The sequence below is a fragment of the Schistocerca nitens genome, chromosome 1, assembly GCF_023898315.1.
Source record: "Schistocerca nitens isolate TAMUIC-IGC-003100 chromosome 1, iqSchNite1.1, whole genome shotgun sequence".
NCBI classification, from domain to species: Eukaryota; Metazoa; Arthropoda; class Insecta; order Orthoptera; family Acrididae; genus Schistocerca; species Schistocerca nitens.
The window spans coordinates 733,063,654-733,088,278 of NC_064614.1; the positions used below are offsets into that span (position 1 = coordinate 733,063,654).

The 24,625-nt window shown below is 37.3% G+C and overlaps 1 protein-coding gene across 5 annotated transcripts in view; it reads right to left on the minus strand.

Annotated features, from left to right (window-relative positions):
* Positions 1–24,625, minus strand: part of LOC126259991 (poly(U)-binding-splicing factor half pint) — a 136,078-nt gene that overhangs the window by 88,375 nt on the left and 23,078 nt on the right. For 3 of the 5 annotated variants that reach the window (XM_049957138.1, XM_049957128.1, XM_049957148.1), the window contains exon 3: positions 13,604–13,672. In XM_049957138.1, coding sequence (XP_049813095.1) covers positions 13,604–13,672 — 69 coding nt within the window. Of the gene's footprint in view, positions 1–13,603; positions 13,673–15,214; positions 15,304–24,625 lie in introns of all 5 variants that reach the window. The other 2 variants (XM_049957163.1, XM_049957156.1) reach the window with 1 other exon arrangement.

Below are 24,625 nucleotides of genomic sequence, written 5' to 3' on the forward strand. Positions count from 1 at the left end.
TACACAACCCCCTGCTCCCAACCCCTTACCTCATGACTCATACCCCTGTGATAGACCTAGATGCAAGACCTGTCCCACACATCATCCGACCACCACCACCTACTCCAGTCCAGTCGCAAACGTCACCTACCCCAACAAAGGCAGGGTTACCTGTGAAACCAGTCATGTGATCTATGAGTTAAGCTGGAACCACTGTGCTGCATTCTATGAGGGCATGACAACCAACAAGCTGTCCATCTACATGAATGGCTACTGACAAACTGTAGCCACGAGCAAGTGGACTACCCTGTTGCTGAGCATGCTGCCAAACATGACATCCTTAATTTCAATGACTGCTTCAGAGCCTGTGCCATATGGATCCTCTCCAGCTTTTCTGAATTGTGCAGGTGGAAACTTTTGCTGCAATATATCCTATGTTCTCGTAATGCTCCTGGCCTCAACCAACATTATTCATTGTCCTTTCCCATCCAGCCCCTTCCCTGTTCCCATTACAGCACTGCACAGCCCTCATTCCACCAACGCACTCAGTCTTTTTACTTCTCTCCTTTACCTCTAACCCCCCCCCCCTGCCACTCCCCTACCATCTGTCTAACCTCCTGACTGTACTTACAGCTGCCCTACCCTCTCTCCACATTGTCCCTGCACGCTCCCCAGCAGCAGTTTACTGTCTGCCACCCCTACCCTACTCCTCCCCTCCCCACCCAGTAGCCACTCCCATCATGTAATGGTGCTGCTGCTTGCAGTGTGGCTTCACTTGCCTGAGACTGCAGTTGTGTGTGCGTGAGAGTTGTGTTGGCTTGCTCGTGAGCGCCCATGCCTGTGCGTGAGCGTATGTGTGGTCTGCCGTCTATTTTTGACGAAGATTTACTGGCCGAAAGCTTTACTTGTGACAGTCTTTTTGTTGTGTCTGTGTGCTACTCACCATCTCAGGTACATGGTGAGTAGCAATTTTCTTTTTCACGATATTGTTACAGTCCATCCTGGCTCTTCTACTGATTGCTTATAAATTTCATGTGCATCAGTTGTTGATCAGTCGCTTAATCCCATAGCATGCGCTTAATGTCCAAGAGCAAAGTTCTATACTGTGAAGTCAGTAAGAGGTTTGTGAAATACTGCTGTTAACTGGTAACATGCTTTCTTCATTACATCAAAGTGCACAGTTTGGTTGGTTCGGAGTGTAAATGGACCAAACTACAAGGTCATTAGTCCCCTTCTGCTCATGCAAACAAGTCTCAAGGTAAAAGAATTCCCAAACAGAGTTGGGGAATAACCAGTATGCTAGGGTTCTCTTTGCTTTAATCATTTTTATGTTGCAATTCACATAAGCAGCGTAAAGCGAAGAAACGAGTAAATATGTAATTCAAGAAGTAGTGGAGCACTAATTCGTTATTAACACTGCTGTTGCACATAATTTTCTTTGGATTTTAGACATTGTCAAAGTGAAATACACATGCAGGAAATGTAATATTCTTGAATGGGATTGGCATGACTAAACTGTGAATAAAAAATGACAAGCTCATTTAGTTTTTGAGATGTACATATAACTGCAGACTTTCAATAAGAGAATACTGTGACAGGCTGTATATGTGATCAAAGAAAAAAGAAAATTCCCGGATTTTTCCAAGTTAAGAACATACTTCCTCCTGGGTGAAAATACAGTATACTTTCCCTCTGAACTGCAAAATTTATCTATCCTTTGAATGGTAAATGTGTTATTCGCCGGCATGGAACTTCCTGGCACTTTAGGAAACAAAACTCAGTAAAAAATAATGTGTTTTGGAAAGATCTTTGATGTGCAGCAAAATGTACACTATATATTTTCATATTAAGAAAATATAAACACAAATTCCATCACACAGCACGTTAGTTTCAAAGCACTGAAACTGAGATTGCAATGTGCTTTTCTCAGCCAATCATAGCTCACGTCACATTGTGTAGCCAGGCAACAACAGCTGATATTCAGAGCATAGGACACAGGATGTCGTCGGCCAATAGCAACATCACTTTCAGTAGTGCAAAAGCACCAAACAGGAAAAGTCCATGTTTTAAACTTAGTATAACTACAAGAAAATCTAAGCCTTCATGTATAATATTGGTCTTTTTGTATGTGTTACCCTTTAAGATATATCAAACACAAATGGGCCAGTAAAATTTTAAATGACAACAAAAACGTCTGATCTTCTGGGCTGGAAATTTTTCTAAGTGGCTGGTCCTCAAAGTTTTAAATAATTCAAAAGCTTTTCGATTTCAGAAATTCATTGCACTTTCTCACACAGCATAATTCATCTTACTTAAAAGGAAATTCACACTTCTCAAACCACCATTCACAATATTTACTTGCTACCTCTTAGACACAGGTTCGTTTGAACTGTTGCCAGAGAGTGCCAAAAGACAAATGTTACTGCAGACCAATAGTTATGACAATGTAGCAAGCCTGTGCTAGGTGTTTGTTCTGCTCAGAGACCTTTCATAACATTTCTGCTTGGAATTTTCTGTGAAGTGGGGCATCAAGTGACCATGTGCAGCAGTATGGAATGTTGTTTAGAGGGGACATGGGAGTAGTTGTACTTAGGGCAACTGTTTTATCATGTCCCATCCACATAAAGAATGCAAAATTAGTAAGCAGCCCTTGGCACAATATTAGTTTCAAAACTAGACTCTACAACCATATTAACCGAATATTTTTCTCTGTGGTGACTTTGACATAGATACGTGGGGAGTTACAATGATAAAACATGTGTTGTCAGTCTGCAATTTACTGAACAATTACGTTTTGTAAGCTTAAGACATAAACAACATAAATTGAGAAATAATGTCAAGCCTACAGGAGGTAATAGACCATTGTTGAAACATGTCGTGTTCAAAATACATTGTGTTTCACTGAAGGCAGATACGTAAAATTCTGCTAAAGTTATTCTGTGTGGTTTTCTGGAAGCCAACTTTCTTTGAGTACCATTCCTGTATTATCTCACGTATGCTTCTTTCTTATAGTGCGAAATGAAACACTGTTTCAAATAAATTGACTGCAAAACATTAAAGAAAGTCGTTCAGAATATAAAATTTTAATTATTGTGTAAGAAGATTTATTAGGGGCCAAGTCCTGTTTTGTGTATTTTATTATTTGAATGAGGTATTCCTCCTGGCCTCCATGCCACTACAAGAGAGTTAAAGATGTATTTGAAGTGTTGATTGGCAAAGTGGACAGAGATGGCAAAGACTCTTCTGCGTCAGCCACATTGTCAATGCGTCACACTTTTCTTGTTTAAGGATTACCTCATTTTTGGTGAATCTGGCTTGTATGTAATTCTGGTCATCGTGTGGAATTTTTATGGACCAGCCATGCTGTGCCATGCCAGTGCAGACTTCTCTGAAGCATCTTCACTGCTGCAGGAAATTGCTAAAGCTTTCCAACTAACAACTTATACCAAATTCTCAAGTGACAACTGAACATGTATTTTTCACTTTCATTACCAGATGTTTATTGTATAACTGCAATTACAATTCAGTCCATTAATGTGACACTAATACATTCTCTCTCTATGAGAACTCAAACCACAGCACTCTGATCCAACAGGAATTCAAAAGCTTTCTTACATTACAACTGAAAAACATCATTTGTTTTTCTCCTAAGATATTCTATAATCCTGTTTACTCTGTGCGCACCTTCTGGGTCCATGGACTGCATACCAGATGCACAGACAGTAAACAGCACTCACTCTCCTAGCTTCTGCACACTGCGGCTACATCTTTCCTTGTATGCTCTCTCTCTGTCGGAACAGATACGGTATGCACAGTAGGCCTGTTGGGATATTTGACCTCTCTATTGAAACACTGGGAAAATCTTGAGCTGGCATGACAATTCTTCATATAGCGGAACAGGACTTGGCCCACAATGTCCTGTTACACTACAGCACCCTTCATATTTACTTCCTAAATTTCTGAACTTGGTGGTTAAATTAATTTGGTGTACCTCCCTATTTCTTAAGTAAATCATCATTAGTGACATTTCTTTCCATGAAGGAATTTATTATATTTCATCAAACAATAAAGACACTGAAGGTTGTCATTATCCTACAACACATTATTAAAAAAAAAAAAAACCAGATGCCCAACAGATTCAATTTAAGACTCTTGAAGAAATTTAGTTAATTTATGATAAAAGTGACTTAAAAATTACTTATTTGACTGATGCTTGAGAACTGCTCATCAGTCTGGGGTCCATCACTAGGTTAAATTAACAGAATTGGTAGCGGATCCAGTAAAGAACAGTTGACAAAGCATGTGCACCCATGAATATGCACAAGCACATTAGGTGTTTTGGTACTCTGAATAAAAAGATACAGAGGCAGGAAGACAGAGATCCCATGAAACAAGAAATCAGAAATTTTGATACGAGAATTTATTTAGGAATAGAGAGAGATACTGCAAGCAACAAATTCAGGACCTTAGAAAATCAAGATTATGCAGACAAGATGAAATGGGCCAATATACACCAAAGGCTCTTACGAAAACAGCCATCATATTGCAGGTACGACGGGAGCAAAGGGAAAGTAATCTCAAGTTTAACAAGGCAGCCATTAAAGAGAAATGGAAAGTTTCAAGTAAACAATAATAAGAACATGATAAAATATTCTGAATTACACTATTTTGGAAACCAACTTTTGTTGAGTAGACTTTACATTTCATCAATTAAAGTGGCATATTATGCAATAAATATAGAGAGAAAAGTACAAATTTGAAGACTTTTTTACATGTTTGTGTAGTTCACAAGAGGAATCAGAAACACAGACAGATTATGAAGAAAATAATGACACTGCATAGGCAGTCCCAAAACAAGATGTATAAAGTCATTTGAGGTATGATGAAACGTAATTTACTGAGAGAGGATTATTCAAAGTGAACGTGATATGAGAACTGGCAAACCTGTTTACATAATACTTAAAGGAAGAATACTACCCAAAACAAGAACAGTGGTATAATTATTGTACTTCACAAGATGGAAAAAAATAACTTAGGCTTAAGCCCCTTAGATGAAATGTACAATATATTAAATAAGGAGATATCAGCAGCAGTAGAGAATGTTTTCAGAAAGGATACATGTTTATGCAATACAAGACTTAGGCAGATAAGGTTGCACTATTTGCCTCTAATGAAGATGAACTAAAAAAATGCAAGGAGCAACTTAACAGATCAAATCCAAAAGTAGGCCAGAAATCAATCAGAATTAGACTAAAATAACACATCAAAAATAATATAATAGAAAGTACCAATGAAATCTTGGAATCCACAGATGAATTTTAGTTTTTACGGCACTTCAAACAACAGTTAAAAGGGTAAAAATAGCCTGGACTGCTTTTCATACACTAAACAGTTTTCAATACAGAGATTCCAGCATGTGTGAAAAGTAACAATGGCACATGTTTGATACATAACTGAAAACAGGATTAAAAGCTGAGTAATGGAAATGAGATACTCAAGCACTAAATATTCCATAGTGGACTGCTTCCGTAGTTGAATGGTTAGCATCACTGCTTTCAGTGGTGAAGGACCAGGGTTGGATTCCCAGTATCTCATGTGGTATCCAATATAGGCTGCTTGAATAAAGAAGCAGTGGCTTCATAAGGATTTGTCTATAGGCAACAACATTTGGAGGGATTGGCAATATGCTGATCACATGTCCCATGAACATAAATTGCTCCTCATACAGCCTTGTAGGCAGCAGTTGGCCAGTGGGAACCAGCCTAAGGCCTAATCTATAAGTGTTGTTAACATTAAGCATTCAGGATACTCATTTCTGTATCATCTTCAGTCATTAAACAGTTGACTTCTGTTGTTATTAACTGATATGGTTCTGAGCTACTTGTAATTGGGTACAGAGTTTGATATTAGTCCCATTTGTTTATGCTGCCTGTTTTATCCTGGAAAATCTCCATTACCATTCCTAAAATAACAGCAACACAAAAGTATTTAAAAATATTAGCCCACTTTTGATACTTAATGACTTTTTAAAGTCCTGTAAATCCAGAAGGAAATCAGAAATTTTGCAGTTTCAAACTAATATCTGACCATACGTTGTTGCCATCTTCATGTTTTGTTAGGGGTGGGCATGAAACGACATCCTGTGAAACATTACTAAATGCCTTCTCTCAAAAACTACCTAGTGCAGATTGTTGGAAACCCACTTATGATGGAAATATACTGGATCTAATGGCAACAAGTAGATCTGACCTCTTTGAGGATGTCCACATCAAAACTGGCAACAATGATCAGCAAAGTACAAAGAAAAACTAAAACAAGCAGAAAGATGTCAATAGTAGGCCATGAAAACTTGGTAACTCCATTTTGTTAAATTTTGCAGGTGGCGTAAGAACGGTTTCTTAAAAAACTACACTCATTCTCATAAATTAAGGATAATTGTAGAATGTGGTGCCACACATTGTGGCAATATACAAAACTGGCACTAATAGCATAGGCACATAGGGAACACACACGACACAGCTTTTAAGTTCCCAGTACTGGTGTTAAGTTGAGAAAACCGCCCCGAAACACATGTGCTACAAAACGCCACTGTTTCCTGCACATGTACCCCGACAACAATTTGGGATATGATCACCATGCACAAATGAACACAGGCCGCGCAACGGGTTAGCACAATCTGGATCAGGTGGTCGTGCAGCTGCTGGGGTATTGCCTCCTGATATAAATGTTCCACTTGAAGTGTCATAGGGGTTTGAAGACTTACAGCGATACATCGACCGAGAGCATCCCAGACGTGTTCAATGGGGTTTAGGTCTGGAGAACAGGCAGGCCACTCCATTCACCTGATATCTTCTGTTTCGAGGTACTCCTCCATAATGACAGCTCTGTGGGGCCATGTGTTATTATCCATCAGGAGGAAGGTGGGACCCACTGCACCCCTGAAAACGCGGATACACTGGTGCAAAATGACGTCCCGATGCACCTGACCTGTTACAGTTCCTCTGTAAAAGACATGCAGGGGTGTATGTGCACCAATCATAATCCCACCCATCACCGTCAAACCACAACCTCCATACACATTCCTTTCAAGGACATTAAGGGGTTGATATCTGGTTCCTGGTTCACACCAGATGAAAACCTGGCAAGAATCACTGTTCAGACTATAGCTGGACTCTTCCGTGAACATAATCTGGGACTACTGTTCCAATGACCATGTACTGTGTTCTTGACAACAGTCTTTACAGGCCCTCTTGTGACCATGGGTCAGTGGAATGCAATTTGCACGTCTCCTGGTGAATAAACCATGTCTGTTCAGTCGTCTGGAGACAACTGTTCCAGTGGCTGCGGTAAGGTCCCGAGCACGGCTACCTGCATACTCCCTGGCCGTAGTGGTGTACACTGTGGACGTCCTGTATTGTAGTGCCTGGACACGTTTCCTGTCTGCTGGAATCGTTGCCATAATCTTGAGATCACACTGTGTGGCACACGGAGGGCCTGTGCTACGACCTGCTGTGTTTGACCAGCCTCCAGACGCCCTAGTATTCTACCCCTCATAACTTCATCAAAATGTGTTCTTTGAGCCATTTTCAACACACAGTCACCATTAGCACGTCTGAAAACATCTGCACACTTACTTGCTGCACCGTACTCTGAAAAGCACCAACACACCTCTGCGTATGTGGGCTGCTGCCAGCACCACCGTGCGACGACCACAGGTCAAATGCACCACATGGTCATACCCTGAGGTGATTTAAACCCGCAAACCGCCCACCAGAGTGTTGTTTCACCATGTATCAGCATTATCCTTAATTTATGAGCATAAGTGTATATAAAGTGATACAAGAAGTTGCTACATGTGTAACTGCACAGTAGAAGCCTAGTTATTGTCAGATTAGAGAAATTCATGCACTTTCAAATTTCTCTCTGATTATGGAGTTACTGGAATTAAGAGTTTCACAGACAGCTGGAGTTATGAGGTTTTAATTGCTTACCATCGATAAATATTAGTAGGGTGAAGTGGGGTAAGTGAAACCACGTTTTGGCATAGTTCAACTTTGACACCAAATTGCCAACTTGTTATTGAAGATATGATTTTGAAACTTCTCATGCTTAAAGTTTGACTTATTGTCTTTTAAACATTCTACATTTTGTTTTTGACAAAAGAAATTATATGGTCAATTAATTGTTTTCAAAATTTTGTGTTGTGAGGTTACACTTGCCCCATGGTTCGGGGCAAGTGTAACCCCGCACCGTTGTACCCATACACAGCATTGTAAAAGAGACTTGGGGTAAGTGACCTGATTACCCAATTTTTACTGAATTTGAGGATTTTTAAATTATTAAAATATCTTAAATTTTACTCAAAATATGAACTTTTTTGCACACGCCTCTTTGTATATTATGAAATACACAGAAAATGTTAACTAAACTAAAAAATAAGTGTTAGCCTAAACCATAAAACACTGAAACAGAATGCTTCATAGATGATTTATTTTTAATTTATTAGTTTAAATTCTACAAAAGTAATGTTTTCTTTAGTAGGCAATTTAACAAAAATAATAAAATATCTAGTATCAAGAGAAAAGAAAAATTCACTTTATAAGTTCACTTTCTATTATTTTTCATGGTAATTGAACTAAAGTTGTTGGCAATTTGTGTTTAACGCTAAACTGCCCTAATTCAACTTATTATATTCACACTTAGGCCCTAACTATTATTTAGTCACTGACTGTTGTATGAATCAAATGTAACACCAAATGTCAGGTCTCCCCTGTGACTCAAAGTAGGCTCAGGCAGCACTGAAATGACATCAGAGGATGGAACTTCCGTCTCATCTCCTTCTATCAAGCCAGTAGAATGTGGTGCCATGCTTTATCTTATTTTTGCATCTGAGGAAAATCACTTCTGGATCTCCTAAATCACTAATTTTGGTAACTTGGCCAATAAAATGAACTTTCTTACATTTTGTTGCAAACGCTACCAGAACTTAGTTTCCAACTGTAATTTTATCTTTGGCTACAAAAAAGTTTGCCTCTTTTTCTTCTTCACAGTTTATCATTTCTTTCCTGAGATTGGCCAGTGTTATTATGGCCCCATTTTCTTCATCACCACTTATTAAAGATAGGCCTCCTTCAGTTTCACTTTCTTCACTTGTTGATTCAACTTTGTCTTTTTTTCTTGTTACCCACATGATCAATCAGGGATTTTTCTCCACAACATTCCAAAATGCCATTTCGGATAAAGTAACAGCACTTTGTTTGGAAAATTTACTTTTCATTACCACACCCTTTTTTATGTCGATAATGCTTTTTCGTTTTGCTTTCTTCTTATTATTCTCGTTTCCTCTGAAATCTTTTTCTTTATAGATGGCATCTTGAAAAGTGGTAACTTCAGCTCCTGGTGCAATCCTTTTCTTCTTTGTTTTACCAGTGGGACTACACTGTCGGGCTGTGTCATATTTTATAAAAGGAAACGTTGTTTAAAAATATAGTAGACTTAAATAAAAAATGAAATATATCTCACACAAACTTAGTAGGCCTACAAATCCAGCACATCACGTATTCTGGTATCCATATGTACAGGAAGGCCAGTTTAGTTGATCTAGTGTGATAGCAAAAACAAGGTTACGGCTTAAATAAATAAATCTGTTCCGGTAAGTTTGTTTGGGGCAAGTGTAACCCCCCTGGTTACACTTGCCCCAGCCTGTTGGTTACACTTGCCCCACATGGGAAAAAGTTGGGGTAAGTGTAACCATGCCTGGCATATCAAGAGCTTTTATCAGTAGAGTAAAATGAATCTCATATTTGAAATTTTCATGCAAAAGTTAGTTTGTAACCAAAAAAATGTGCAGTTATCTTTAAAACTGCAAAAATGACAGACCACGAAATTCTGAGCATGTCACTCACTCGCAGAGTGAAAATGCAGACGTCAATTCAAGTCCAAAAATTAATTACCAATTTATGTCAGATTCAACAACTTATGGTTAAATATAACAAAGAAAGGAGTAAATTAATATGTGTGATAGGTCAGAGGTAAAAATACAGCTTCTTTAAGGCACCATAAGCCGTGGTTACACTAACCCCATAGTTACACTTACCCCACTTCACCCTACACTGGATTAAAAAAAAAGAAAAAAATTTGTCATGTCACATCTCAATGAGAAACTTTAAAACTTTCAGCACAGGGAAGGAGTATGCAGAGGAACTATGGCTCAAGTTTAAAAGAATAATTGACCATTAACTGAATAGGTAACCAGCACAAAAGTTTGTTGGACGGATCCACCATGGTCTACAGCTACTATAAATAAATTTCTAAAGAAACAGGGATTGCTGCATAACAGGAGTAAAAGCAGGGCTAAAGATAGATAGATGCTGAATGAAACTCATTTGGCTGTCAAGAGCAATGTCTGAAGCTTTTAATGACTACTGTAGCAGAATACTGTCAAATTATCTTTTACAAAACCAAAAGGAAAATCTGTTTGTTTGTAAAGGCTGTTGGTGGCACCAAAGTTAGTGTCCAGTCCCTAGCAAATGAGACAGGAACTGAAACTGAGGGTAGCAATGCACAAGCTGAAGTGCTTGACTTAATCTTCGAATGTTCCTTTACACAGGAAAACCAAGGAGAATATTTCCAATTTAATCCACATAGCACTAAAGGTGAGTGAAATTAGTATTAGTGTCAGTGGTGTTGAGAAACACCTGAAATCACTGAAATTGAACAAAGTTCCTGGGCCCAATGGAATCCCTATCAGATTTTGTACTGAGCTAGCTCCTCTTCTAACAATAATTTATAGTAGATGCTCCCCTGCCCCCCCCCCCCTCAAAAAAATAAATAAATAAAACAACTGTGCCCAGTTCTTCGAAGAAAGCACAGGTCACACACTTCTACAAGGGTAGTAGAACTGACCCATGAAATATTCCAATATCTTGGGCATCGATTCATTGTAGAATCTTACAACATATACTGAGCTCAAACATAATCAGACACCTCTAACAGAACAATCTCCTCCATGCCACCCAGTATGGATTCCAAAAACATTAATCTTGTGAACTCCAACTCAATTTTTTTTTTACATATACTGTAAGATTTGGTTCAAGGCAGTCAGGTAGATGTAATATTTCTTCATTCCAAAAAAGTGTTTGATTCATTAATTAACACACCTATACTTCTTGTCAAAAGTACGATCGTATGGGGTCTCAAGTGAAATGTGTGACCGGATTGAGGACTTTTTGGCACGGAGGAAGCAGCATCTTATCTTAGAGATGGTGTGTCATCATCAGCTGTAGGAATAACTTCAGGTGTGCCCAAGGGAAGTGTGTTGGGGCCCTTGCTGTTCATGTTGTATATTAATGAGCTTGTAGACAATATTAAAAGTAACCTCAGACTTCTTGCAGATAATGCAGTTGTCTATACTGAAATACTGTCTGAAAGAAGCTGCATAAATATTCAGTCAGATCTGGATAAGATTTCAAAGTGGTGCAGAGGCTGGTAACTTGCTTTGAATGTTAAAATCTAAAATTGAGCACTTCCCACAAAAAATTATATCTCCTATGACTACAATATCATCGAGTCAGTATTGTAATAGGCCAACTCGTGCAAATACCTGAGTGTAGGGATATGAAATGGAATGACCACATAGGCTCAGTCCTATGTAAAGCAGGTGGCAGACTGATTTATTGGTAGTATACTGGGGAAGTGTAATCAGTCTACAAAAGGAGATTCCTTACAAATTATTTGTGTGACCAGTTATAGAATATTGCATAAGTGTGTGGGAACTGTACCAAAAAGGATTGCTAGAGGATATTGAACATATAAAGAGAACAGCAGCATGAATGATCGCACATTTGTCTAATCTGTGGGAGGATGTCGGGGATACTGAAAAACCTGAACTATCGTGAGAATCTACTAAAAGTTTCAACGAAAGGCTTTAAATGATGATTCAAGGATAGACGGAAACTTGTGCTGATTCATTTTGCCTTCCAGAATAGCAATAGCAACCCGGTTATATCAAGAAAACATTCCCCAGGCCACAAAACTCCCTCCTCTGGCCTGGACCCTCCCAACAATTGTTGCTTGCTGTTTATTTTCAGATGTTTCAAGCCGTAAACACCAAGAGCCATTTGTTCAATGTCGCATAAAATGTGATTAATATAAAAGGCCACCTGCTCGCACTCGGTGGACGTATAGTTGCAGTACTGGTATGCAAATTCCAGCCTCCATTGCCAATGAACATCAGTCAGCATGGGGGTATGAATCAGGCACCTGTGGAGGCCCATACGCCACAATATTTGCTGAATGATCATTGAGACGATACAGCCCCTTGGTTGATCTGAGCAGTCAGTTGTTCAACAGCTTCAAAACTATTTGCCTACACACTTCTCCATAATTGTCCTTCACCCATCGTCTATGGTTCGTGGTACAGCACAGTTGCACTAACTCCAATTTTGTATAATGCCGTTCTGCTGTGCAGAGTATACTTTAATAATAGCAGAATGTGAACAGTTTACAAACTTAGCAATTTTGGAAATGCTTCCACCATTCACCCAAAAGTCCTTTTGGATGTCAGACATATCCACAAGCCATTTATCAGAGGTTATTGCACGATGACATCCAACATTGGCAATGGTCACATTATTGTTTGTTTTGCTTTAGGGCGCATAAAACAACTGGGGCATATGCGCCCAAGTGGAAACTATAGAACATGAACACAGAGAGGAGTTAAACGACTATAAGTCAGTCCCAAGTCACATTATTGTGATTGGGCAATGTAACACAACTACTTGAAGCATAATTTTAATAATAACATTGTTGCTAAAGGGTGAAACAAAGCTGCGTAATATAAACAACAGTAAGTAACATATTACAATTATTTTAAGATACAAGAAAAAGAAAGCAAGACATGATGACATCAAAAAATTGCTAGCATTTGGCAAAGAAGAAATTTCAAGATAAAGAGTTTTTACATGAAGGTTAATCTTGTGCGCCCATCAGACATGTTGATGGATCACTCGATATAATTACACATATTCACGATGAAGTCACTAGGCGCAGTGCAAAAGAATACATAGACTGATGCCATGTCACGTTACTAAACACCTGCTGCAGGTTTAAGAGCTGCCACGGGCTGTCGGGTATCACTTGTCAACTAGCCGATGTTTTAAGCATTCTCTCTACCATGTCTACTAATGATGAGTTGATGACCCAGTGCTATGTGATTTTCTCCTGGGCTGGGATTTGGACTCTGGAGTAACCTACTGACGATGTTTGGCTATCGCAAGTTATTTCCCTGTCTGCCTAATGTGGGACTCTTTGCTCACTATTTGACCAACCATTGTGTTTTCAACGAACAAACCCCAAATGTGACAGTATATGGGTTCACCTAGGGCATAGCTCGTACCCGTGTGCTTTCAGTCAAACCTACAAACTGCGTTCTGCAGCACTGATGTGAGAGTTATTCAGCAAACATATAGAATAGTGTACTGATAATGAGGAATCCATCTCCAGAAGTTTTTTGTTCTGTGTATTTCCAGAAGAGTCAGGAACCATTATTTTCTGTGATGTAATTGCAAATACATCGTGCTTAATGAAACTGTGTTGAAGCAGACTTACAACAGTTAGAACTTACCTGTTACCAGGGTCCCAGTTTGATTTATATTATAGACAAGTGCTGACATGAAGTCAGTGCCATCCTCTCCTATAACAAGACAGAGAACAGAATTACACACCAATCAATTAAGCAAAAAGACAAGGTCCTATGTTAGCCACTAAATATGCCTAACACGGTATGCTAAGCCAGTAATTACAAAACTTGTCACTGTTATGGAAATTTGATATATCAAGCCCCATTTAAAAATGGAAATCTGAATCTTGTAAAATTTTTCAACACAATTTTTCTTCCCTTAGAAAGAAGATTTGTGATAGGAGAGTATCTCAATATGAAGCAAAGCTTTTGATCTAATTCAACCCACACTTTTTTGTAAGAAACTGCACATTACTGACCATAAATATCTAAAAATTAACTTAACTTTATTTTCAGGTCTTTCTACATTTTGTGTGCGACAAAACATGCAATTTACAATTAAAATGGATTTTCTTTCAAAAATTGAACTGTTTTAAAATCTGTGATTCAAATGTAAATCTTTGCCTTCATAGGCAGTGCTCTAACAACTGAGCCAACTGAGCACACCCCAAGGTTGCACTCAAAAAGAAAGATGTTTGGCAGACTGCAACTGATTTACACCACGAGGCTTGCTCTAGTAACTTGGCTGGAGGTGTGTTGTCCACAAATGGCATAAATTAAAAGTCTGAATCTCAGTCAAGGACACAGATATAATTATCAAGTAGTAACACTATTATGTAAGTAAGAGTTTCATTCTGGAAACAATCCCCAGGCTGCAACTAAGCCATTCTCCGCTACATTGTCTCTTTCTCAATGATGCTATTCCACCAAAAAGTGCTGGAGAGATCTCTTGAGATTCGGAAAGAGGTAATTCTTGACTGTAGGTTCCAGTCAATGTACGGGGTATGCTCAGCTGGCTTAGTCAATAGATAGGTGCCTGCAAAAGGCATAGATCTAAGTTCCAGTCCTGATCTAGTGAAGAGTTTTAAAATGGCAGAAAATTTCAAATTTTGTTAAAATTGACTGATTTATATATTCTCACGAGCAAGGGTTAAATGTCTTCCATTCTCCCAAGCTTTCGCCTGTTGACACAAATGTGCACATGCAACTTCAGTCTTATTTCTCATGATCTATTTCATGTTAGATCAGTACCTTTCTTTTTGAAATCTTAGAAGAGAAGAATAAAAGAAAGGCAACTTGCTTTTGTGTAAGTTATCAGGGTATGATATCACAAAAATATTTGAAGGGGTTGCAAGTGAACTAGGAAGAAATTCAACAGCTGAAAATTCTACAGTGGTACAGCTTAAAACTGTAGCTTCAATAGCTAACACACATTCATTCAGCTTTAGATCTACTACAAACACAAAACAACATATAACTAATATTAACACAAGATAGCTGTACATGGTTTTGAGGAGTCTTGCATAATAATAATAAAAAAAATCTTATCAAAATCCTGACATAAAACGGCTACAGACATTGTTATACAAATAAGTTAAAAAGAAATAGAGGCATTCTGTTATAAAATTATTTATGTTTTCATGAGAAAATTGAATGTCTGTTACGTCTGATGTCAGGAAAAAGTCATGGTGACTCAAGGTTTAAATTGACCTTTACCAAGGGGAATAGCAGGCGGCCAGTGTCATGTTGGCCCCTGACCGGATCACCACATCGCTGAAAACACCAGGGCTAGGCTAGGCGCAACTCTAACCATGGAACAACACAGAAAAAAGAGGAAAAAAATCAAGAAAACAGATGGACACTAGGCAACACCGAATGTTATCACTTCCCCAAGCTAGGAAACTTACAAATAGCAAAAACAATAATGAATACAGGCTCTTTCAATTACATAAGCTGATCCTGGAAGTATTGCGTTCTCATGAATATTGCATACCACTACAAAAATTGCTCCAAATGACATACATGGTTTCCCCAACTCTTGCCAGTGTTCAAGTTGATACTGATCCTGTTCTACCATTCAATTATAAGTACATAAGCAGCCTATGATCACTCTTGTGTACCGTACAAAACACTTAAGATATTTTTGATGTAAACTGAAATTACAGCACCATAACAACACTACATTTTCAGGATCACCAGACAATTTGATCTGAAAAATGTTCAGCCAAAATCTTTGATTGCTATTCCTACATTAGCTTACAACAACAAGGAAATACTGGACTGTGTAAGGAATGATGGCACAATGATGTGAGGGTGGGAAAAACCACAAACTGTTTTATCCTTAATCTCCAAACACACAAATATAGTTGTAACTATATGTTCCATGAAGAATTGAAAAGTAAAGTTTTTATCAAATACCAGTATTCATTTCTGATTTTTAACACACACAAACTTAGGAAGATGGATAAAGATGAAGTACTGAATTATTCAAAGTCAACAATATATTTCATAACAGTGTGTGAGAAAGAAGATATGACAGTTGCATCAGCAGGTAATAAAGAACTCGCAAGGAGCAAAGCATAAGTATTACATACTCAAGTCGTCATGATTACAAAGGTATAAGGAATGCTTTAACATGTTTTATCGTGATAAATAAAATGCATCAATGTTTATACTACATATAACCATAAGAAGTCAAGTAATGCTCTTCTTGATTTATGTTGGACAGATTTGAGGAAAGAATTTATAAGAAAATCATGTTTAGTATTTTAACACGAATGTCCATTTCCCAAAGAGAACACAGTCTGAAGATATTGCCAATTTTTTATGGTTTGTAATTCAGTTTTGATTTCTTCCATTATAGGAAAGAGATAATGAAAATACAATTGGGGAAGCCAGGTAAGCCATAAATACCTTAAACTACACATAATGCTTAACATACTCTGATATTTTTAGTACGTGTTTAGTAATTATACAGCAGACTGGTGTCTTGTAGCTGCAACAAAAACCCACAATTTCAGAATTTCATGGGACACATTATGGCACATTCAGCATGCCATTCTTTTAGTACTGTGCAATGACATTTACACAACAGATTTTATTACCAGAATGGTCCAATGAAATTCCTGGACTGTGACAACAGTTCATTCATTCCAAATAGCAAACAATATGTTTATATAGTATCTTCTGTGTCATGTAAATATCATGAAGTAACCTTTTCTGTTGGTGGTGGGACACCACCACTAATAATAATAATAATAATAATAATAATAATAATAAAAACCACATGCACGTGCACACACGCACGCTTGCGCTCATGTGCACACACCAATCAAAGCTGGCAAAATTAACAACCTGCAGTCAATTATGTGTGCATTAGAAACATTTATGACATTCAAAGTGTTACAGCTTGTGATCCAAGTCTACAACACAAAGTCACAAACTGAACATCTTTTCTCATTTTAAATACTTCAAGTTTTCATTTTATTCATTAAATAATGGTTTTGGGCAAATTTCTGACTATGCGAACAAAATGTCTCCTAGAAAATGAACTCCTTGTTACCAGTCACCATGACATTTCAAATAATTTACTCTTACTTTTGAGTGCATCAAATTTATGTTGTATATTTCACTATGGATATGTGCTTGCCTAAATCTCGATTTCAAGTAAATTTAATTACAGTTACAGTATATGTAACACACATTCGATGTTAAGTACTTAACTTCCCACCCCCTTTAAGGCATTATTATATCTGTAGTTCTTCCAGAAAATAAGATTGTCTAAAGACTAGTGCAAGTTGAAAATCTTATTCTTGTGTCTGTGAATAGATGACTTGTACTAATCATATGTGGCTACTGTGGACTTTGTAAATCTGTCACATGTGTAAGCAATAAAGTGTTCAATTACTCTAGCTTGTCCCTGGAAGTTTCCCCTAAATATGACAAGTACAATTATTTGTGTTACGTTACAAACTGCTGCTAAGCACAATGAATGAGTGTCTGCCTAACAATATCATTTACTGCATATGATAAATCATATTAAAATGAATACTACATGGTGGTGTACCTCTCTTTTACTGTGGTCTTTTGCAGTGACACGCCACATTCACTTAGGGGTATCGTACCCTGTCACTAAAAAGATCGTAACACTACATTGGGTTATTACTTGGCACTGATATTAGAAAGCGTAGCATTTACATAAAGTATAAATAAGAGCATAATTAAAATTATTTATACAGCCACCCTCCACCCCCCTTTTTTTCTCTCACCCCACTTTTGCTTATTACGTACAAGTTTTTGTGACCAAAACCTAAGCTGTGAATTGTCTTCTGTATATGGTATTTATTAAAACGAATCAATACTTTCAAAGAAATTTAATCTCCAATAATCTATTTTAAAAAATGGATCAAAGTTGAGAATTCTGCTCAAAACCATGTGCAGGCAGACAGTGCCAAGTACAATAAGATAATGCACAACATAGTCCTATCAAAGTAATTAATTATGATCAACACAAAAGAAGGCACACATGAAGTTCTACAAGTGTAACACATTTCATTTGTTTTTGATGAAGCTTGAGAGCATCAAATGAAATTGTGCACTTTGAACTGATAATGTTATCTTGCGTATATGAGAAATATGAAAGTGTGGGAAAGATATGTAGTGGGGAAGACACTGTGTACTTGAATTGGAATGATCTTTCACTACACTTTTTTTTCTTTCACTGTACTTGGACTTAAGCATCCAAAACAATATTAAGACCACATGCAGGACTGCAGGCTGAAGTACTACTACTTTTGGCTACTTGTCTATTTCAAGTATATGCTCATGGCAGTAGATATATTAATATTCACAAAAATAAAATGAAAAATCAAATGCTGAATGCCAGGAGAGCTAAGAATTCACAGATGAGCGAAGCTTGTAGTTGCCTGGACCGTGTACCCCTAACCCCTTTACCTGTGTCACAATCTGGAAACATAAAAAAATTACGAATTGTCTTCAGTTAGCGATCACTGTTTTAATACCTAATTTACAAAATTATAATCTATTTTTAAATATGTATATGTATCTAACAATACATCTGTCCACTTAATGCATACAGCAAAATCATTTGTAGCCATTATTCTGTACTCAATACGTAAACTGTCAATCTACTACTTATGGGATTTTTATTATCATTATTATTTATTCTACATAACATACACTTGAGGAAGTGTCGTCTCTGCTGTATCCTTAAGTAAAATAAAGTAGTGATAGGCATAGTGTGCTTTAAAGACAATGTTGTTCATCTGTATAGCAGTGACAAGTGCAGAGTTAGGAAATCTAATATGGAACACTGAGAATTACTATGAATTCTGAGCTTGCATATATAACAGTGAGCAAACTATGTTAAAACATGGACTAAAATTAAAGTTACAATGGACATGGATAATGATTGTAAGAACTTGTAAGAACTTGTAAGAACTCTTAAGCACAAATACTTCCTAGAAAGTTTAACTAAAGTTCAGTTCATTAAGAGATAATCAATGTAAAAATGCATTGATTCACTACAAATTTCAAGGAAGTATCCTTTACTTTAGATTGCTTAAAGACATTTACCAGGATGCAAAAACTAACAAGCACAAACATATCAGATACGATAAGTTTTTTCTGTAATCACTGCTTAAGAACACTATTTAAAACATACTGATGTCAAGTGCAAAATGGGAAGTAAACAAGTCCACATAATATCATTGCTTCTGGCAGCCGATTATCAGTTAAGAATAGAACAGGTGTAGCTCAGACACTGCGACCAGAATGGAAAGTAATGAACCTGAATTTATTAGCAATAGTACCCAATTCTTGAATTAATACTTTTTTATAAAATTGTCCAACAGAAAGTAATTCTGAAAAGATCTGTCTTTCTTCCTGCACAGTGTATTAGTCCAAAAAAATATACTGGGAACATATGCTGGTTAGAGCATAGATGTTGAAGACTTTTTTTGGTCAAAGAGTTTGTTAGGACATAAAGGAAACAGAAGAAACAACCAACATATGTCAGTTTTCTTTCAAACAATATGTGAACTGAATGCCAGAAGCAGAAACTAACACAATTTGGAGCATGCCCTAGAGTTCAGTCTTCAACATGCCTCATATCCACAGTTGCATACGGCAAGAAATTACAATTCTGTACACAGCTTGTTAGGTGATAACAAACATGGAGTATGGGATTTTATAATGTATGCAAAGGAACATGTCAGAACTAAGTAAGATTATCATAAAGCCACCCTATCTGCTCCAAAAAATTGCTGAACATGTGTGTTTAGAAGAGTGCAATGTACAGTAATCAAGACAAACCCTTTCCCCATTAACTGACTGTCCCATTAACTTGTTTTTATATTACAATAATTAAAACATTCATTCAAATGATCATCAGTGGAAAAAACAATTATTTGTAATGTTCTGTGGATTTCCTCCCCCCTAGGAACATGTGAAGGGGAAGATAGGGTTAAAAGCAGGGTTATCAAATCTTTATCCTAAATTAAAGAAATCATCAGCTTTATTTTACCTCTTTTGCTGCTCACATTCAACTCCATTTCAAGAACCAGATGTATTATGTTAGCGACTATGAAAACCGGCACATTTCCAAATTTAGTAGCAAAAAATAAGTTTGCAGCAACAACAGAATGCTTTCAGAGACTCCATAATCATGGTCAGTACTCTACTTGCCACAAAGTAATAGACGACAATCCACAAAATTGGCTCCAATTGATACAGATTTCCGAAATTCTTGGGATTCGTCTATAGAAAATGCAAACTTAAAGACATGGTCACTGGAGAGATCCAATATTTTAGCTGCAAGATTAGCTTTCCTATGAAAAATGCCATCACCAGAACATAGGAAACAAGACTCACTGTGTCACATACGATCACAAAATATGGGCTACTAAAAGTGCAAGACTAATATTTTCTTCCCCAAACTCAACAGAGCTCAGGTTTAAACAAGTTTGCTTTTTATCTACAACATGTTTTAAGGGCAGTCATGTCTTCATGATGTGTGCTATAATTGCGAGAAAAAAGAAGCAAAGTTTAATTTTTGACTACCATAAAAAAGGTGTAGATGGAGGAAGTTAGACATAAAATGCACCTTTACAACCAGCTAGGTAACACACACATCTTTACAGACTCTTTGAACTAACAAGATAGGAGCAGAAATGGACCTTCACATGGTGACATTCTCCTTTCACTCCTGCCAAACCAACAAAGGAGAAGATAAGAGTACATAGGAAATGAAATCACTGATTTAAAAGTTACATTATCAAAATTAAAGACATGCAGTATTTGCTTGAGGAAGAAAGATTAGTTTTCAGTATCTCATCCATGAGTACATCATTTGAGATGATGAAGAAAATCCGTAATGTCCTTTTCACAGTTGTCATGCTTTCTTGGGAATTCAATTCCACGATTCAAACATGAGTCTGCTATTATACCCATTGCAATATCTCTCAAATGGTTCGAAAGGCTCTGAGCACTATGGGACATCTGAGGTCATCAGTCACATAGAACTTAGAACTGCTTAAACATAACTAACCTGAGGACATCACACAAGGCCATGCCCGAGGCAGGATTCAAACCTGTGACCATAGTGGTTGCGCGGTTCCACACTGAAGTGCCTAGAACCACTAGGCCGGCCAATATCTCTCACATTTTGCTTGAAGCAGTCACTGAATACGCCTCAGTGGAAGACTAAGTTGTAAGATACCCACACCAAAAATTCGGAAGAAAATTACCTTCAGTGGGAAGCCAACCAATAAAATTTCATGGGATGTATTAGTAATACTTCAAAAGACTTTTATGATAGTTAATCTGTCAACATCACACTAGTCCAAAACAGAACAATTTACATCGCCCTATTCAATTCCCTTTCCCATAACTTATCTCATGGTAGAAATATCTGTAAACATAGTCACTTAATAAATTCCAGATGGCACTGTGTGTGTGTGTGTGTGTGTGTGTGTGTGTGTGTGTGTGTGTGTGTGTGTGTGTGTGTCTCCAAATTCGTCGACAATTTCTGTGAGTATTCTGGTATAAGGGACTGTCTCTGGAAGCTTGTTACAGAGTAGTAAGGTAATTATAATTCAGTTTGTTACACCAATTTGCAAACTTGAGGGCGAAGAGTAAGGTGGACATTACTGTTGTAAACATCAAATACCAACGCGAATGGGACAGATTTGTTAACAAGGCAGACACTATACACACCATTAACATTTGTACTGCTCTGCAGCTACTTCCAGCGTAATACAAAGAAAAAGTGGTTAATAAGGCAAATTAAATGTAATTACTCTATTAGGCTATTGGAGGCCAAGGGGATCTGATACCAGAATACTGTGTGTATCCCTAAACACTGTCCAAAATTTCATAGAGTTGAGGTTGAATCTTTATATATTAAAATGACAGAAAGTTTGAATAATGGAGATATGGCTGCTATTCACCAATATTGTTTGGTCACAAAGATTGATGGGTTTGGTTTTCCTTCCTATTCAGGTCTTTTTCTTTCTTTGTTTTTTGAATACAGCTATAATCTTCACTGGCTTTTCATTGTTCATCCAAAGGCAGTGCTGCAGTATTGCTAGGATATTAACAAGGTACATATCCCATTCAACTCAGCAAATTAATCTCCAAGTTCCTACTTTTGTTCATCGTAATATTATTCATTAGAAGAATTTCTCCAAGTATTGTAAGATCTTTTACAACAGTAAAGTTATGCACAAACATGCCGAGCTGGATGAGTATGGCTATAAATACCTAAACTTCACAGAAAGTATTATTTCATACTTCAAAACAATTTAAAGAAGCAGAATGGCAAAAATGCATCTTAAACGTGAACCAAAGAACGGAAAATGTGTCAAAGGATTTCAGTACAGCACTTACTACACCACTGGTAAAATACTTACATCTCAGTGTCACTTCCACAATCAAGACAACTATAAACAAAATATCAATTCATTTATCAGTGGAAGTTTTCTGTAGTGTCTAGATTTTATACTTACAGTCTGCTGTTCAACGGAGACTATGATCATAGACTCCTTTATAGGGAGAAAGTGGGCAAGATTTCTGTTGCTTGTGCATTATATGTAAAGAACATCATTATTCAGTAGTACATAGTGACTACAAATGCATATCAATCTTTTTCCTATGCCTATGAAAATGACTTTCGTTGTCTTACAACACTGCAAGTTGAATGTTTATTGAAATTTATAACCCCTCGAAGTATTCAAGGTGTGGAGTACGAACGACAATGTGATGAAGAGTAGGATACAATATTTGTTATTTTTATTTATAGCCTACATTGGACAACTTATTACTTCAACGATGAATATAATGGACAAATATTTAATGTGCTACAATGTCACTGTGTTTCATTTCCTACAGTGGACTAAAGTAGACTGCAGGTAGAGTTTTAATTAATATTCAAACAACTGCTTGTGTACTATTATTTCCTCTGATGTTCATCAGCACAAACCTTGTTTCAAAAGCACTTGCGACACCAGAATGCATCACCAACACCTGTGGCACCCTTAAAATTATTCTAAGTTTTCTCTTTTTTCCTTTCCCTTACATTAACATTAGAAAATACGTAAGCAATTTGGCAAAACTGTTGCTGTTATTTAAATTCTTGCACATTCACACAATCACACACTCAGTCAAAATTTTGTAGTGCTTTAATAGTACAAGATTGGATATTAGAAATGTTTCAAAGATACTAAAGATGATGTAAACATCATATATATCTATTTTCATTGGAGCTGTTTTAATCTTTCTATTGGCAACCTCATGTGATCTGACACGACGTGATATGGAAGAAATGTTATATGCACTGAAGAAGCCTTACACATTGATGACATGTGAACAAGGTTTCCATTCATTACTACAACACTACAACTCTAAGAATACGTTGTTAGAATGGAGGTACAAAGGCATAACTTCAGCAGTGAAGCAAAGTGTCGCAGTCACTATCAGAGCGCAACTTTGATAAGCCAAGACACGGAAACATAATGGAGAGACAAAAAGGGAAGTTAAAGAAAAAAAAATTACAAATAAAAGTTATCCTACAATATTCTCAATAACATTCTGTTTTGTGTGTTACTGTGACTTCATACTGTGATGCTGTCCATGAAATCAGCTAAGTATGGTGTTCAATAAAGAATTTGTAATGCACAGAACTATCTGTATTTCCAATGAATATCTTTGGCTCATACACAAAATGTTCTTCAGACTGCTATGAAAATGCACTGTGACCTTTCCTATTCAGCACAGATTAGTAGAATTTTGAGTATTCTTCCATTCATTCATGCCACATTAGCTTCACACACTTATTTGTTTCTGTGCTACTTTCTGTTTCAACTGCACTGCCATATGGACCAAGTTTTGTAAAATTGGCAGTCTCATAGTGTATACAGGGGATGGATGACTAAGACATTTGCTCCAGTTGTTAATACCAGGTGATCAAAAAGTCAGTATAAATTTGAAAACTTAATAAACCACGGAATGTAGATAGAGAGGTAAAAATTGACACTTATGCTTGGATTGACATGGAGTTTTATTAGAACAAAAAAAAAAAAAAAAGTTCACAAAATGTCTGACAGATGGCACTGGACAGCAAAACGTAATTGACTGCGCATGACAATCATGCATAAAAGGAGCTGTAATGAGAGAGAGAATCAGATGCGCGAGCAGTCGCAGCACGTTGACCTTACCTGAGAAGGTGCTTTTAGTGAAGCTGTATTATCAGAATGGGGAAGTGCTAGTTCAGCGTTACAATCCTATCACCATAGGAAGGGGATTCGAACGGGTAAAGGTCCATTGACAAATGCAGCTGTGGCGAGAATGATTTCGAAGTTCGAAGCCACGGGTTGTTTAGACGATAGACCCTGTAGTGGCAGACCGAGCGCAAGGTGTAATGCTGCCAAGACAGTTCAGGAAGAAATGGAGACTGTAGCGGGTTCGTCTATGCATGGGGAAGTCAGCGCTCGTGCAGTCGCACGTCGCACCGACATTCCATACATTACTGTTTGGTTGGCACTGAGGCATACCCTCCGATGCTATCTGTACAAAATCCATCAACATCATGAACTGTTACCTGGCGATTTA